Source organism: Astyanax mexicanus, chromosome 10 (genome assembly GCF_023375975.1).
Source record: "Astyanax mexicanus isolate ESR-SI-001 chromosome 10, AstMex3_surface, whole genome shotgun sequence".
Lineage (NCBI taxonomy): Eukaryota > Metazoa > Chordata > Actinopteri > Characiformes > Acestrorhamphidae > Astyanax > Astyanax mexicanus.
In genome coordinates this window covers 33,569,768-33,588,301 of record NC_064417.1, presented here as the reverse complement: position 1 = coordinate 33,588,301, position 18,534 = coordinate 33,569,768, and the positions used below count along the sequence as shown (strand labels likewise).

The window sequence follows — 18,534 nt, the reverse complement described above, 5'->3', positions numbered from 1 at the left end:
TGGGACAGGGGAAAGGGGCAAAGCTGGGACAGGGGACAGGGATTAGTACTGATGATGATGATGACTATTGATGATGATGATATTGGTATTAGTGCAGTCTTGTTGGTGTTGGTGGTGATGGTATTGGTTGTAGGTGTTTCTGTATCATATCACAGGTTTGTTATTGATGTAACTGGTCAGTGTCGGTATTGATGGTATTGGTTGAAGGTGTTTCTGTATCTTGTCATTAGTTTGTTATTGATGTAACTGGTCAGTGTCGATATTCATGGTATTGGTTGTAGGTGTTTCTGTATCTTGACCTTAGTTTGTTATTGATATAAATGTTCAGTGTCGGTATTGATGATGATGATGATGATGTTGGTATTGGTGCAGTCTTGTTGGAGTTGGTGAGTCTGCTGAAGCAGAGTTGAGCTCTAGAGCGCTAAAGCTCAGCTCTAATGGATGGTGCTGGGAGTTTAATAACTCCCATAATGCAGTGCTTGATAAATATTAATGCTGAGGGTACAGTAAAGGTGAAATTGGCATAAATCTGCCTTTAATGTCTGGCTTCAGCTCTGCTGTGCACCTTAATTTAGAAGAGAGAGGGTCCAAACAGAAGTGTAGAGGATACTGCCCACGTCCTAACGCTGCTCAGGATATAACGGTACAAGATGTTTTCAGTTTGTGGTGCAAGCAGGTGCAAGGTCTCTCTATCTCTCGTTCTTTCTATCTCTCTCGCCCTCATCCTTTGTTAGTATCTCTGAAGGATGACTTTGAGTGAGGGATTATGTAAGACTGATGTCAAACTTGGCCAACGATCAAAGGACAGACCTTGTTTTACCATCTGTCCGCACGACTTCTCTGCTGCCGCCTCAGCCAGAAAACCACTGATCCACGCCAACATCACGCTTACATCGCTTTACCACACGCCGAGTTAACGGAGCTAATTATTTACATTATTAGAGCTCAGACCTCACTTTGATTATTTATGCTGTGTATAAGCAAGGACTTGGTGGATACGACACGTACTGTGATACAGAAGTTATGATTCAGTGTGTCACATTATCTTGTAATACTGTAAACAAGGAGATTATATTGCAGTTGTTTAATTCAAATTGTATAAAATAAAGGTCATAGTATAAAAAGACATACAGGGGTTGGACACTGAAAGAGCACAGTTTTGTTCAAAATATTGCAATACACACAACATTATGGGTGGCATACCAGAGTTCAAAAGAGGACAAATTGTTGGTGTACGTCTTGCTGGCGCATCTGTGACCAAGACATCGAGTCTTTGTGATGTATCAAGAGCCACGGTATCCAGGGTAATGTCAGCATACCACCAAAAAGGACGAACCACATCCAACAGGATTAACTGTGGACACAAGAGGAAGCTGTCTGAAAGGGATGTTCCGGTGCTAACCCGGATTGTATCCAAAAAAACACCAATTATTGTGGTCTAAAACCAGGTGTTTCAGTTTTATTGTCCAACCCCTGTATATCTAAACAATACAAATCTAAATAAAATAAAAGTGTACTTTTCAATCCAAAAGTGTACTTTTCATCCAATTTTTTTTTTAAGAATGAAAAATGCACCCCCTGACCTGCGGAATTAAAAAAGGTCCCCTATTTCTGGATACCTTATATTCAGCTTAAAATACCATATATTAACTGAAAAATATATACACTTAAGCTTTAATTTTAATCTTAACAACTCTTAACCTGATATTGGTGGCTAATAATGTGTGTAATAATGCAGATTTTCGAATCGCTGGGCTTATTTGTGGGACAGCGTCTTTCCCTGTGCTGCCTAGTGGTGTATAATGACATTGCATTCGGTTTGTGTTTGGCTTGTAATTACCACATTGTTGCTAGGTTACCTGTATGTGGCGGAGTAATACATGGAGTGCTTCGGTTACAGTGCATTACCAGCTAATAATCACATTGGAGAGTCGAAACTACCTGTGGTAAAAGTAAACATTAAAAGTGTAGTTACTTGTGATCTTGTGTTACAAATGAATTAATGTAAAGCGGCTAACTGTGTCAAAACTTCAGTAATTTTTATATCAGTGCATCCCTACTTCAAGTGCCTTATAATCTATCTCTATTAATCTATATATCTCTGTCCTATTCATGAAAAAACAGCACAGCATTAGCAGTGTGCATTGTTCTAAACACAGCCTCATGTTTTCTTTATTTAATCTGTAATAAATTCTGCTTAATTACTGTTTGGACTGTGGCTCCCTCTCGGCCATAGGCTTGAATGCTTCATTTTCATTAGAGGAAGTGTGAAGCGGCCGGCGGAGCTTTTACCAGCCAGCGATGAGTCAGAAATTGCAGGCCATATTTTACAGTGTCTGAAGGACGCATCAGCTTGTGTGTGTGTGTGTGTGTATGTGTGTGTGTGTGTGTGAGACAACTGGTTTTGGTTATGTTGTTTACTGTCTTACCACATTTACACCCACCTACACACACACAAACAGCCATAGACAAACTGAAAACATCCTTTTTGCAGGGTGGTGCATTTGTGCAGAGGCTATACAGGATTCTGTATGTGCAACCCTGACATATATTTTCCCCCGTATTTACTGTAAATATAGTTACTGTACTGAGCATTTCCACATTTACGTTCTGCAGTTATAGGATATTTAACTCAATAAACACACAGATATTAGTTCATACTCACCTCAATAAACTCACATACACTACAATAGGAGATATTAGTCTTAAAACACCCTTAATGAACACTCATATCTCTTATACACTAGAATAAGCAATATTAATCCTTAAACACCTTTAATGAACACTCATATATACTAGAATAAGAGATATTAATCAATAAACACCCTTAATGAACACTCCTATACACTAGAATATGAGATATTAACCCATAAACACCCTCATTGAACACTATTATTTCTTATACACTAGAATAAGAGATATTAGTCCATAAACACCCTTAATGAACACTTATATACACTAGAATAAGAAATATTAATCCATAAACACATTTAATGAACACTCCTATACACTAGAATAAGTGATATTAACCCATAAACACCCTTAATGAATACTATTATCTCTTATACAATAGAATAAGCGATATTAATCCATAAACACCCTTAATGGACATGCCTATACTCTAGAATAAGATATATTAGTCCATAAACACCTTAAACAAACACTACTATACACTAGAATAAGAGATATTATTTCATAAACACCCTTAATGAACACTCCTGTACACTAGAATAAGAGATATTAATCCTTAAACACCTTTAATGAACACTCATACACTAGAATAAGAGAGATTAGTCTATAAACACCTCAATAAACATTCCTGTACACTACAAAATATATGAATTAATAAATACCTTTAATAAACACTCATATACACTAGAATAGGAGATATTAGCCCATAAACACCCTTAATGAACACTCATATATACTAGAATAAGATATATTAATCCATAAACACCTTTAATGAACACTCCTATACACTAGAATAAGAGATATTATTCCATAAACAATCTCAATAAACACTCCTGTACACTACAAAATATATAATTAATAAATACCCTTAATAAACACTCTTATACACTAGAATAAGAGATGTTTGTCTCAATAAAATCTCAATAAAAATATACAGTAGAATAGGAGTTATTAATGTTTGATGTTGTGTGTATATATAAAATAAATACATTCTATATGTGTTTCTCTTTCCGCAGTGGTGGACATGCAGGGCTGTTGTCCGTACACTCGTTTCGTGATCCCGCCGAAGACCACGCACTGGGTGGCCCTTGTGCAGAGGGGGAAGTGCACGTTTAAGGAGAAGATTCTGAAGGCCGCAGCCTTTAACGCCTCCGCCGTGCTAATCTACAACAACAGCTCCAAAGAGGACACGGTCACCATGGCCCACGAAGGTCAGCTTCATTTCCAACGTTTTTTTGGGGATTTGTGTTTTTTGAAGGCTGAAGTTAAGCTGCTGTTTTGGTTTCAGCACTTCTGAAAATTCAAGGTTTGATTAAGCTTGAGCTCCTGATGAGGCTAATATGGATGTTAGCAAACCTGCTGCTTCACTACCTTCACTGGGTTCAGCTCTAGATGCCACTTTTTAAACGTTTTAAACAAACTTAGTGTCTAATTCGTAAGCATGCATGGCTTTAATAGAGTGCAGTGTATATATTCTCTCTTTTTTGTCCCATTATTTTGAACATTAATCCTATAGCTTGCTGTCTTCTGCTGCTTTGCTTTTGGTGGTGATGTGTGTTTGGTTAGTGGTATTTGTTCATTCGGCTGTGTTGCTGTGCTAATAGCTACTCACTGTACTGGGCTAAGTTGATGCGCTCTACAGAGAGGATTCCGGTTAGTGTGGTTAAAACTCTTAATTCCTTGTGCGGAAGTAAAAACAAATGTGTATATTTATGAATTGAGGCCAGCCCATGTTTTTTTAGTATCTACAGTTTCTGTGATGTCCAGTGTTGCTGTGGTATCCAGGGTTTTTTGTAGTATCCAATGTTGCTGTGGGATCCAGGGTTTTTGTGGTATCCAGGGTTTCTGTGGTATCTAGGGTTGCTGTGGTATTAGTGTTTCTGTGGTATCAGTGTTTATGTGGTATTAGTGTTGCTGTGGAATCCAGGGTGACTGTGGTGTCCAGTGTTGCTGTGGTATCCAGTGTTGCTGTGGTATCCAGTGTTGCTGTGGTATTCAGTGTTGCTGTGGTATTCAGTGTTGCTGTGGTATTCAGTGTTGCTGTGGTATCCAGGGTTTCTGTGGTATCCAGGGTTTCTGTGGTGTCCAATGTTGCTGTGGTGTCCAGGGTTTCTGTGGTGTCTAATGTTGCTGTGCTATCCAGGGTTTCTATGGTGTCCAGTGTTGCTGTGGTATCCATGGTTTCTATGGTGTCCAGTGTTGCTGTGGTTATTGATGATTATTTTTCTGATTAGTCGATTAATCAGCGATTATTTCCTTCTTCTCTAAAATGATAGAAACAGCTGAACATGAGATTTAAATGGCAGTTAAATGTCTGGATGTTGTTTAAACGTGGAAATTACTGATATTTAGTGATTAAATATGTAATAATGTTGTGTTTGGGCACTTTTGGAGACACGGACTAAGTGTTACTTTTGTGAGTGAGCCATTTACCCATCTCCAGTTGCGCTTTTGTCCCAAAAAAGTTTCAAATAACGATTGTAAATAACGATTAGTCGATAATTAAATTTGTAGTCGACAAATTTAAATAATCAACATTGTCGATTATATCGACTAATCGTTGCAGCCCTATGTTATAGTGTACAATGAAATTCTCGCTTTGCTAACTCCCCACTAACATCAAAGCTATTAAAACATGAGCAGAAAAAAAATATACATAACTTAACATAAATTAAAGATTACACAAAAAGTTTTATCAAAATTATGGACAAAAATGTACTTTTGATATTGGCCCTAGTCAAATTTAGTCTTCTGAAAATTTAATTAGCCTGACTTTGCCTGATTTTTTATGTTAAACTCCTGTTTCAGTGCTAAGTTCTGACAGGTTGGTGTTGGGTGGTGCTGGGTGGATGAACCTGTGGCGTGCTCGGTGTGTGTGGATGGAGTAATCAGGGGAGATGGATGGGAAGGACAGGAGGAGGTGGGGAGAGGGGGTGGGAGGTGCTATCAGGCTGGATCGATGGTGAGGGTAAATATAGCAGGAGAACATCACTAATTCACTGCGTCCTTTACCCTCACCAGTGGGAATTCTCCCTGCCGGAGCCGCCCACGCTCCCTCCAGAACACTCGGATTCATTCCACACAGCCATGTTTATTCCCATCTGTTTATATTTACTGCTGTGAGTGACTGACTGACTGAAAGTACAGACAGACAGTCAGACAGTACGGACAGACAGAACAGTATGGACAATACAGTACAGTACAGACAGGGCAATACAATACAGACAGGACACAGCAGAAGGGGACAGGACAGGACTGTACTGTACTGTACTGTCTGTCTGTCCTGTCTTGTCTGTATCGTCATGTCTATACAGTCATGTCCACTTACTATCTACAGTGGAAATATTCTTCATAAATCTGTATCTGTGTTGCCAAGTATTCTTGCTTTTAACTTCATTCAGGGGTTTAGGGAAGGGTTGCTCACCAAACTGTAAATATTTAATATGGCCTCATTAAGACCTTTAGGTTCAGCTTCCCGGACTGGGATTAAATCTTGCAGTAGGGCTGCAACTAATGATTATTTTGGTAGTTGACTAATCTGACGATTATTTTCAGATTACTCGATTAGTCAACGATTATTTCTACCACGTCCTCCATCTCTAAAAAATATAGAAAACAGCTAAACATTAGATTTAAAAGCCGTTTAAATGTATAGATGTTATTTAAAAATGAAAATTACAAGTATTTAGTGAATAAATATGTATTCTGTTGAGCACTTTTGGAGACACAGAATAAGTTGAGTGTAAACTGCGTGAGTGAGACATTTACCCATCTCCCATTGCACCTCTGTCCCCAGCTCTTTGTGTAATGCAGTACTGTTACAAATTAACGATTAGTCGACAATGAAATTTGTAGTCGACAAATTTAAATAATCGACATTGTCGATTATATCGACTAATCTTTGCAGCTCTACCTTGCTGAAGACTATATTTTCTTATCAATGGAAAATCTCCATTCAGAATAATGTGTAGTTCAGCATTTAGCTTAATCATTGATTGGGAACTCAAATTGAAAACTGTCTGTGAAGTAAGTGAAGTACTTTCTCGCTCTTTCTCTCTCTCACACTAACACACACACACACACACACACTACAAAAATCAACCAAGATGTGTGTGTGCGTGCAGTATTCTGAGAATTTTCAGGCCTGACTCAAATCTTTTCACCGCCTTTGGCAAAGCACACAGTCATAACATCATATGATTTCCTGATAAATGCATTTGTGTGTGTGTGTGTGTGATGCCTCATTTCCACCGGGTTTACAGTTCACTAGGGCCTGCAAAGTCGTGATCGCTCCTTTTAGCATGTTTTCCTCTTCAAAGCGACCTGAACTGTCCCTGAGTACCCATGCTGATACGAGTTGCCCTGGTGTTGGGGTATTGAGTGTACAGAACTGGGACACAGTGGGTCTTAGGGGACCGAAGTCTGAACTGAGGTTCACCTGTGCGTTACGTTGTATTCTGTACATTTAGTCCTGTTACTTTTGTCTTTAGCAACACCATAGAAACCACCATAGCTAACTGTGAGAGCGATTTTAGCTGCACAATCCTGGTGCACAACCAACTTTTTTTTTAGTTTCACATTGCAGTTTAGTGACTGAGCGCACTTAAGTACATTACTACATAATGTCATCATCAGCTATGTGGGTGGAGTCTCACTATTCTTCACACTGATTCATTTGCATCGAGTTGCACTCCAGGTGTTTTGCTGAATTCCATCCCAGATTCCCCTCGGATTGTTTTTATTTCTGTTTATTTAATAAGTGTTACAGTTACAGTTGAGTACAGATACAGAAATCAGCGGTGTAATCTGTTGTATCTATACTGCTGCATAAGGAGCATGCATGCCAAGGGGAGTCGGAAATTGGCACAACACAGCTTTTTCTTAATCTATTGTTTAATGGATGATGATAGCCTGCCACAACTTTCAGTAATTGGTCTGATAGTCTTGAAGTTTGGCAATGTATTTGAAGCAGTCTATTTTAGCTGCTTGCTTGCTTCTTTGAATTTGGGTGTAGGGGGTTGGCTACGTACTAAAAGTCTGTTTTAATAGCTAAGCAATAATACACGAGAGGGAGTGTTATAAAGTGTAATATTGGCACTGCAGTGCTGCGGTCGTAGGCAGTGCCAATATTACACATTATAGCACAAACTTCGTGTGTATTATTTTGATTATACCACAGTTTCATTATCACTGTTTATTGAAAGATTTTGAGTTAAAAAAGACAATAAAATATGATCTATTAGGTTACAAAAACTCCACGAGTTAAAATAGTTCCATTGCTGCTTTGTTTGTAGCTGCGCTGTTTGGATTGAAAGTGATGCATTGTTGCTAGGTTACTTGTATGTGGTGGAGTAATACATGGAAAGCTTCGGTTACAGTGCATTACCGGCTGATAATGGCAATAATAGAACTCTTCTCAGCCAATCACAATGCAGGGTCGGAACTAACTGTGGTAAAACAAACAATAAATAAACATGCAAAATCTGTATTGCAAGCATACAGACAGCATATTTAAATAGCAAATGTGTAGACAATACAGTAATGTATGATATACCTTTATTTGGGTATACATTTTAACAGTGTTCATATTATTATTTATACTGTCCATAGTATGCATCCTTTAATGCTGTAGAAAATGACTGTCTTGTCATTGAACTGTGTTCATGCCACTTAATAAAAGTCATTGTCTGTTTAAGCCGCACTGTCCTGAAACAGCAGGGAGTGGAGGTGTCTTGTCAGTGTCTGTGCAATTTTGCACAGTCTTTCTTTTTTTCTCTCTCTTTTATGTATTCTTCATTCCCTCCAAACCCTCTTTAAGCCAGGGCTTTGGGCTCAGACATCGCTCGGTCAGCGTTCTGCAGGCTAAAGGGCACCTTGGTGGGGGTTTCCACTCAAACACACTGATCAATAACTGAATGACTTAACCTTTAGAGACAGAGCAGCAGATAATGAATAAAACAACCACCTTAGAGTAGGTAAGGGTAGCCTTATGTCAGACAGGGAACAGCTCACATTAGTAGACATCACTGATCTGCTAATGTTTCTCCTGTTGGTTAGTTTATTAATAAACACTCCTAAACACTAGAACATGAGATATTAGTTCATAAACACCCTTAATAAAAATTCTACACACTCAAATAAGAGATATTAAGTCATAAACACCCTTAATAAATACTTTTACACACTAGAATATGAGATATTAGTTCATAAACACCCTTAATAAAAACTTCTACACACTTGAATAAGAGATATTAAGTCATAAACACCCTTAATAAATACTCCTATACACTAGAATAGGAGGTATTGGGCTATAAATACCCACAGTAAACACTCATATACACTAGAAGATGATATTAGTCCATAAACACCTCAGTAAATACTCCTATATAAAAAATAAGTTAGTAAAATCCCTAAATAAGCACTCCTATACACTAGAATAGAAGATATTAGTGCATAAACACATCAATAAACACTCTTGTACACAACAATAGAAGATATTAGTCTATAAACACCAACAATAAACAATCATATACACTACAATATGAGTCTGTAGTTCCTAAACACCCTAAATAAACAATCATATACCTTAGAATATGAGATATTAGTCTATAAACACCCTAATAAACACTATAATAGGAGGTATACACTAGAATAGGAATTATTGGGCTATAAACACCTCAGTAAATACTCCTATACACTATAATAGGAGAAATATGTCTGTAAAATCCTTAAATAATTACTTGTATAAACTAGAATAGGAGATATTAGTGAATAAACACTCTTATACACATATATATATATATAATTTATTAGTCCTCAATTAATACTCATATACACCTGAATAGGATATATTAGTCCATGAACACCTCAAATAACACTCTTTTACACCAAATGGGAAGATTGTAGTCAGTGATGTCATTTGAGTTTATCTAACAGGCAGTGTTGAAACTCTATTTTGACATTTTGGAAAACAACTGCTGGGTGTTAGATGCACAGCTGAACTTTCCCTCTGACAAAAACTTTAATCCCACACGTCTGAGATGAGTAAACTCACCCCCTGTTGATCATTCTCAGACGAGTCACTCTGATGGGAAGAAGACTTCCATCGAACTCGTTTACCGGCAGTGGACGATGTATTTACAAGGTTTTGCAAGTGTTATTTTCAGATAAAGGTATTACAAACACAAAGGAGGAAATCTGTGACTAAAATCTGTATTATTGAACACACTCCCCCATATACCACACCCACCACCACACAGGCCTGTTCTCACACGCCCAAACACTCCCAGTGTCTCACTCTGACTATAATAAAGCGTATTGTTAGGAGCAGTCTGATAATCCTTGTTTTCGGTCTGTAATTATGACCGGCTGCCGCTGCGTGTGTGTGTGTGGTGTATGAAGCTGTTGTTCTTGGAGCTAAAGCTAATGGTGAGCTGTGGCTTTACCGAGTCAGTGGTTCATTTGTTGCTCTAATTCTTTGGTTAACCGCTTGCTAGTGGTTTCATTGCATGAGCTCAGCATGTCACAAAAAGCAAATAGGTTAAACAGAAATTTACAAAATTTAAAAAAAGTTAATATCTAAAATATTGCATCTATGTTGCTATAACTAGTCAATCTGGTTAATTAACCATTGATTAGGCACAAATATTACACAAAAAAAAGGAAATGCATTATTGAATAAGTGAGTTATTAACGACTTTGCATTGGTGTTGTTATTTGGACCATGAAGTACACTGCTTACACTGAAGGCCTCATTGGGTACACTCATTCTGACATACTGAAATACACTACAATAATTTAAGGAGGCAATCTGTAATGCTCTGTAATGTTCATATGATCCACACACTCATTCTGACAGACTGCAGTACACTAAAAATGAACATAGGGGGCACTCTATTTTGCTCTATAATGTTTATATTATCCACACGCTCATTCTGACAGACTGTAATACACTACAGGAAGTGCAGGGGCTCTCTATAATGCTCTATAATGTTTAAATGATCCACACACTCATTCTGACATACTGCAGTATGCTATAATAAGCATGGAAGTGCTCTATAATGCTCTATAATGTTCATATGATCCACACACTTATTCTGACAGACTGTAATACACTACAGGAAGCGTATGGTCTCTGTATAATGCTCTGTAATGTCCATATGATCCACACACACTTATTCTGACAGAATGCAGTACACTAGAAATAAACATAGGGGGCGCTCTATAATGCTCTATAATGTTCATAGGATCCACATACTAATTCTGACAGACTGCAATACGCTACAGGAAGTGTAGGGGTTGCTCTATATTGCTCTATAATGTTCATTAGATCCACACACTCAGGAAGCATAGGGGCACTCTATAATGCTCTATAATCTTCATATGAATAAACAGTGTTTAAAATATGGTGCCTTATGCTATGCAGGGAAAAAGGCAGTTTTTTCTGGTCTCAAAGTACTGATTATATCTATGATATGCTCAGAAAAGTATACAGTTGTGTAGTGTGTGGTCATTTGTCATGAAAATGAAATAGGACTTTATGCTGGTTAAGACTATTCACAGACCATATGGCAAGTGGAGTTATTTGACAGGAAATTGAAAGAAATAATACAGTTGAAGTGTTTAGTTGAATGTGTGAAAAGACTTTATACCAAACAATGAAATTTTGCTTTGTTGGTATGTCCACTGGAACGTAAAAAAAATAAAATGAAAAATCAGTGTTCAATAAATATGTTTAAATTGTAGTTTTATACTTGATTTTTCTTTGAATTTATGAAAAAGTTATGTATGTGTGGTTTTGCTTTAGGCCAAAAGGTGTTCATTGTACTGATCTTTTCTACTGTCTGTATCACCTAAACAGAGGTGATGAAGAGTCATAGGGTGTCACATTGTTTCAGAAACCACATAAACCAGTCTATTAGAGCGTATCACTAAGCACCTCCACACTGTGATTCAGTTTACTCCTTAGCTTTGACCTTAATCTCCAGAGGGGACTAGCCCTGACCTCTTGGTCCACATCGGTACGTCTGTCAGCGCTGCAGATGGCGTATATCCAGTAACGGCTTTTACTAGACTTTGTGTTTTACGAGAGCTTTGTTTATTAAAGCTTTGTCATCTGTGGCGCTCATATTCTGCTTTGAGTACAGACTGTGCTCCTCTGTCACCTCTGAAAAGTGTTCTGTGTCATTCCCCGTCGCGTGTAATTCGTTCCCAGCCTCTGCGGTGATACCTGCTACGAGAAAGCTGCCAGAGCTGATTTGTCAGCGATGTATCTCAGCTGTGACCGTCAGGAGCGCAGACTCAATCATCGGCGGTGACCGATTAAATGTTCCGAGCTGCCGTTTCTGGATCGCATCAAAGAATACTGCCTCAAAGAGACGTCATTACAGCCCGTCGGCCCTCTGTCTCGCCGGCTAAATCACAGCCAGCTCCACAAACACTCCAGCGCCAACAGCTCCAACAGCTCGGGTCAAGGGCAGGCCTGATAGGCTCTTCACCACAGCTCAGACTCCGGACTCTATCAGCTGTTTTAGGAGCAGCTGTCTTCAGATTGAAACAGTAGGTTAGAATAAGCACTGAAGGACAAGGCTTTATTGATTACAGACTGCACCGTAATTCAGCCTGGCCTTTGTTTGGTGCAGTGCTCACAAGGCAACACAAGACACATTCATTTGTATAGCATCTTTCATACACCGTGGCAATTCACAGTACTTTACATAATCAAGGAAAAAAAAAAGAAAAAAAAAACTGACTTGAAAGACATGGTAGAAAAACTAGGTAGATGTGAAAAATACAACAAAAACATGAAAACACAGCAAAAGCAATCATTATTTAAATTGAATTTGATATTTATTGATTTCAATATTGACATTCAGTATTTTTTTATATTTAAAAATAAAGAAAATTAAACATACAGCATATGTAAAATCTTTTTTTTTTTGCTCAGCTCATATTGATTCATCATATCAGATACATATGCTGGTTCTATGCCATTAAAACATTTATAGACTAAAACATTCTATAATAGGCTTGTATCCATATTTTGCCTGGAACAAATAAAGATCAGAGCTGTATTGTTTTTTTTATCTGCTTTAAATGGTTCTTCTGGTCTTCCTGCAGGAACTTTAGGAAGATTTAGGAAGATCTTCAGGATGATTTTTAGACCAGTGATGGTACCATTAAATTTATTCTATAACAGACCGGTATCCTGTGCAGTTATTTTTTAAATTGGGTGATGTGTTTCTCCTGGTGAGAACTCTACTTTGGCTGCTACATTTGAAGTTCAAATTATAAACAGCATCATTTTCATTGATTTCATTATTTCTCCGGTGTTAACAGACATACCAACTGATGTATTGGTTTTTATGTTATTTCAGAGATTTGCAGGCTTTTACAGTTATTCTAAAACCTGGTACGATTAAGCAGCAGTTGTATTGGTTCTTGTATCTGCTACTGTAAGCATACATTTACTTCTGGTCTTCCTGCAGGAACTTGAGATACGATAGTTGTGATGGTTTGGTTCTATGCCATTGAGGCATTTATAGACCACTGATAATACCATATAATCTACTCTATAACCGACTGGTATCCAGCGTAGTGATTTTAAAATGGGGGTGACATGTTTCTCCTGGTGAGAACTCTACTTTAGCAGTTCAAATTATAAGCTGCATAATTTTTTTCATGATTTCAATATTTGTCCAATGTTACTAAATAAACCTACTGATATTTTGGTCTTTATGTTAGAGATTTGCAGTTATTCTAAAACCTGGTTCTTTTATCTGCTATTGTAAACATGCAAGAGAGTCTTAAACGGTTCTTCTGGTCTTCCTGCAGGAACCGGAGATACAGTAGCGGTGATGATCACGGAGGCGTTCGGGAAGGAGATCCTGATTCCGCTGGAGCGGAACGAGACCGTGCTGGTGTCGGTGATGGTTGGTCAGCGCGGTCCGGCCAAGAACATCAACCGTGGATCGCTGGTGTTCGTCTCCATCTCCTTCATCGTCCTGATGATCATCTCCTCAGCGTGGCTCATCTTCTACTTCATCCAGAAGATCAGAGACACCAGCACGAGGGACCGCAGCCAGGTAACTCATAGAGCAGCACTAGTGATAAACCATCAGAGACTTTTAGATATCCAGAGAAGGTCTCATTATATTTAGTGCATGCACATAAACTGCAAAAAATCAATTAAATGTAAATACAGTAAATAGCAAAACAAATACAAACTAGTCTGATTTCAAGAATGGTCTGCATTTTTTTAAATAAAATGTATAAATTACTGCTAAATCCAACTGAATCAGCTGTAATGAGAAATACATCATTTGTTAGTAGAAGCTTCCAAATGCAGCAAGAATGTATATTGCATAAACACTGCAAATATTCTGACATTAATACTGTATTAATGAATCAATACTGCAATAAAACCGCATTAATACTGGATTAATACTTCAAACATAACGCATTAATATTGTATTAATACTGCAGAAGCACTGCATTAGTCCTGCAATAATGCTGCATTAATATGGCATTAGTTTTGCTAACCCATAAGCATACATTAATTTGAGGAGCGTAGCTTAGTAGCATTGAATAGAGAGACTTTTTGCTGAATTAATACTACACTAATACTATTCTAATACTGCAATTAGAGATCAGATAGGGACAAATCTGAACTAGTATCGGATTTTTTAGCCATTTTGGGGGAAAAAAATATCTATATATGTTTATAAACTGTAAGTTCATTTCTGAGTGGAGATGGAATAAAATATTGTGTTTAATGGTACCAGTGTATTGCTAAGCCTAATATATTAATTCTAAAAACTGGGGTGTCGGGTTGCTTCATTGTGGGAGTTCTTCTGGCCACGTCCCACATCTTTACATACTTACGTCACGTGCAGCCTCTGGTGGAGCAATGGAGACTTCAGAAGAGGAAACTCAGACCTCAGTAGCTCAATAATTCACTCATAATAAATCCAAGGAAACAAAGGAGTGAAGTTACTGACTGAGCACCCTCACTTTCTCTTTCTGTCTCTCTGATTGAACATAACATGAAATCGGATTCGTCCGCTCTGAAAGGAGACCGCATCACACCCTCCCAGTTTAAAATAATTCTTCCACATGCTCTGTGCAATTACCCACTCTCACCAGAGACGGCCCTAAATCCCAAAACAGACATCAGCTTTAAATTTACAACGTAAAAAATCATAAAAAGAAAGAAATTACATTGAATGAGAAAAGTTTGTGTCCAAACTTTTGACTGGTCTATTAGAAATGAAAAAAAAAAAAATAGTAGAGTTTGTCTATTTTATAAACAGTTACTTACTACGTAAAATAGAGTTACAAAAAAATAAATAAATAAATAATAAGGAATCTACCACAAAACTAAAGTTCCAAATATTCCGTCCATGCATATAAATAGCCAACTTTTTTTTCATCTTGTGAAAAACTTTTGCAGTATTATTGCATACAACATGATATAGCACCCCCCAGTTTTCAATTTTACGGAAAAGTAAGGGGTTAAGTCTTTAAATCATAAACAGAAAACAAACATGTTTACGAATCAGCCACTTGTTTCGACTTAAAATGGGTGGGAAGATATATTAGTTGTTGTTCCGAAGGTTCCTGATGAGCATTATGTCATTATGGTCAGTAGTGTGAGCAGAATTAGCATAGCTATAGAACTTAGAACCATCAAAATGTGTTGAAATTCACTGGTGTTAGCCTACAGATAACATCCCAATAGATTAAATTTGGGTTAGCTAGCAGAAATTAGCTTCATAGTACCAATTGGGTTTTGTCATTAGTGATCTGAACTGTTCTGATAGATAGTTGTAAGAGTAACACACACACACTCACACAAACTCAAGCCCTTGCCAAATCTGTTGCTGTCTAGATCCATGATGTCTGGCCTGGGTGACCTTCAGGCACATCCAGTCTGTGATAGACACTGTGTGTGTGTGTGTGTGTGTGTGTGTGTGTGTGTCTGTGTGTGTTTGATTGAAAATTTGATGCAGTAAATGGCTCAGGCTGTTCAGCTCATGAAATCTTAATGGTGGATATGTGTGTGTGTATGTGTGTGTGTGTGTGTGTGTGTACACACACACACATACACACACTGACCTCCTTCAGCTCCTGTATCAGTTCCCCCCTTCACCTTCATCATAACGTATTATTAAACCAGTTCAGAGCCATATAAATCCAGTCTGGATGAAATTACATCTAAACCCAACTGGATCAGCATTACTCAGTAATGATACATTTATAATTAGGCTCCAAATACAGCAAAGATGAATACTTCATTAACACTGTAAATTAGGGGTGTCACGATTCTCTAAATCCTCGATTCGATTTCATTTTCGATTTGAGGGTCACGATTCGATTCGATTCTCGATTTTCTTGTTTTTTTTTTTCTTATTATTTTATGCCTCATAAAATTTAAATAATATATTTATTATTATTATTATTATTATAAATATTATTATTATTATTTATTAAGATATATATGGTAATGCCATCTAGTGACTTTTTTTGGTAGCAACAGTGTGCACTATTAAAACAAGCAGTTTATCAGAGCTGTGTGTGGATGGCTGGTGAAACTGCTCATTACATGAAGCTGCAGTTCTTCATCCAACCACTAGCAGCAGCAGCACAAGCCCCGCTCTCTTCACTCAGTCACTACTTCAGTACAGCCCAGCCACGGGCTACAGAGCTCAGCCAGTCCGTTTTTACTGTTTCTGTAAACAAATAAAGGTTTTAACCCCACTAACCGGATAATACAGCTCACTACAGTTCATCTTTCAGCCCAAGCAGCTAACAGCAGCAGGTTAGAACAGCCGACACGGAGGCACTGCTCGGATTACATTATAAACAGGTCAGTTAGCGCGCTGCTAACCTCAGGATGTTTATAACTACGGAGTTTAGTGGACACACCACGGCCGCCAGGTAAGTCTTTTAAAGGCTACTGAAGACTATTAAAGGCTATTAGAGTGTAACCCCTGGCTCCCAGGGGTTACAAGAGGTTATTGAAAGCATTATTGGGGGGCAGAAATCAGTACAGGCTGGTTAGATAAGTGATGTGGGTATTGTCTTATAAATATTTACACATAACTTATATCTCTCCTGAAAAGCTTTTATTTTAGTCAGAAACACGCTTGTGTTTACTTTATCTGAGAGAAAGATGTTTTTTTAATTCAATGGAAAGCAACAGGTGTAGTCAATTATAAGTTTAAGATTTTTAATCCACCTCACTGTGATCTATAGTCAGTGTTCTCAAGTCACACTGACACACGCATTTCAGCGAGTTCACACGCTCTCACCTGCGCGCCCCCACCCCTCCGTTAGATACAGATACAAAACCTGTGCGCCCAACCCCCGCCCCCCCTCCCCCGTTGGACAGATAAAAAACAGTGATCACACTCCCGCCGACTGCGCTCATGCAGTGGCTATCTCTATTTAAATGAATAGGATGCGCTGTGTTGGTGCCGCGCCATTTGCGTAGCGCGCTGCGCTATTTGCGTAGCGCGCGCGGGAGGGATCGTCGATCCTCTTTTTGACTTCGATACTCGAGATCGTGACCTCATTTCGATTCGATTTCGATAAAATATCGAGATCGTGACACCCCTACTGTAAATATAGTCTTATTACATTAATACTGTATTACTACTTCAGTAATAAGTAGGAGTGGTGATTATAGGGCATCTCACAATACAATATTATCACGATGCATTGCCTATGATTATGACGATATCATGATATTGTGAATTTGCAATAATCAATATATTATAAGACAATTCTATATGATAGTTTACAAGATCTGTGTTACTGAAGAGGATAAAATACGCCTAAATAAGCAAATACCAGAAATTAGGGATTTATTGGTGTCAGTTTCTGCTGCTTTACACTGTTTATTTGATTAGCGCCACCATGTGGAGTAATGAAGCAGTAAATCAAATTAAGGGGCGGGTCTTAAATAAAATGTTTCAATACAAATATTCATATTTGACATGATTTATTGATAATGTATCACAAACAAAAACAGTACAATATATCGCATTATCAATGTTTTGTCTCGGACCTAGTCATAATGCACCAATACTGCAATAAAACTGCATTAATACTTGATTAATATTTCAATGATAATGCATTAATATTGCAATAATAAAGAATAAATACTGCATTAGTTCTGCCATAATGGCTCATTAACATGGCATTAGCACTGCACAAATACAGTGTTAATACTGCAGTTTGCTAACACACAACATGCATTCATTTGAGGGGTGTAATTTAGTAGCACTGAAAGGAGGAGGTTTGTTTGTTTGCTGAGTAAAATCTTCTGTAATTCTACAGTAATACTATTAATTCTGTTACTGCAGTAATACTGTATTAATATTGCATAAGGACTACACGGTTACTACTGTTCTAACAATGTATTATTAGTTTGCTTATGTTGTTCCAGTACTGTGTTAATAACTGTATTGAAAGAATGATAATGCTGTTCTAATACTGTATTAATACCACGTTAGTACTATGCCAGTACTGTTTGGATACTGTATTAATACGGCATTAATATTATGCCAATACTGTTTAAATACTGTTGCTGACACAGTGATAAAACAGGCTCTGTTTTTAATCATGACGTCATTGCTGCTGCTTCGTTAGCAGGCTAATTTAATTTACAGTGCGTTTGTTTGATTCATGCTCTCTCTCTTTTTTTCTCTCTCTCTCTAATTCCCTCCCCCTCTCTCTCTCTCCTGCAATCTTGTTTCTGTAGCGACGACTTGGGGATGCTGCCAAGAAGGCCATCAGTAAGCTGACTACCCGCACGGTGAAGCGAGGGGACAAGGTGAG

General features: G+C 37.9%; 1 protein-coding gene across 3 annotated transcripts in view; it reads left to right on the top strand.

The window, feature by feature from the left end:
* The window catches only part of rnf130 (ring finger protein 130), a 93,103-nt gene that overhangs the window by 49,105 nt on the left and 25,464 nt on the right, over positions 1 to 18,534 (top strand). For all 3 annotated transcript variants that reach the window (XM_007245505.4, XM_022684026.2, XM_007245504.4), the window contains exons 3-5: positions 3,708 to 3,902; positions 13,525 to 13,775; positions 18,458 to 18,529. In XM_007245505.4, the coding sequence (XP_007245567.3) occupies positions 3,708 to 3,902; positions 13,525 to 13,775; positions 18,458 to 18,529 (518 nt within the window). The remainder of the gene's footprint in view (positions 1 to 3,707; positions 3,903 to 13,524; positions 13,776 to 18,457; positions 18,530 to 18,534) is intronic.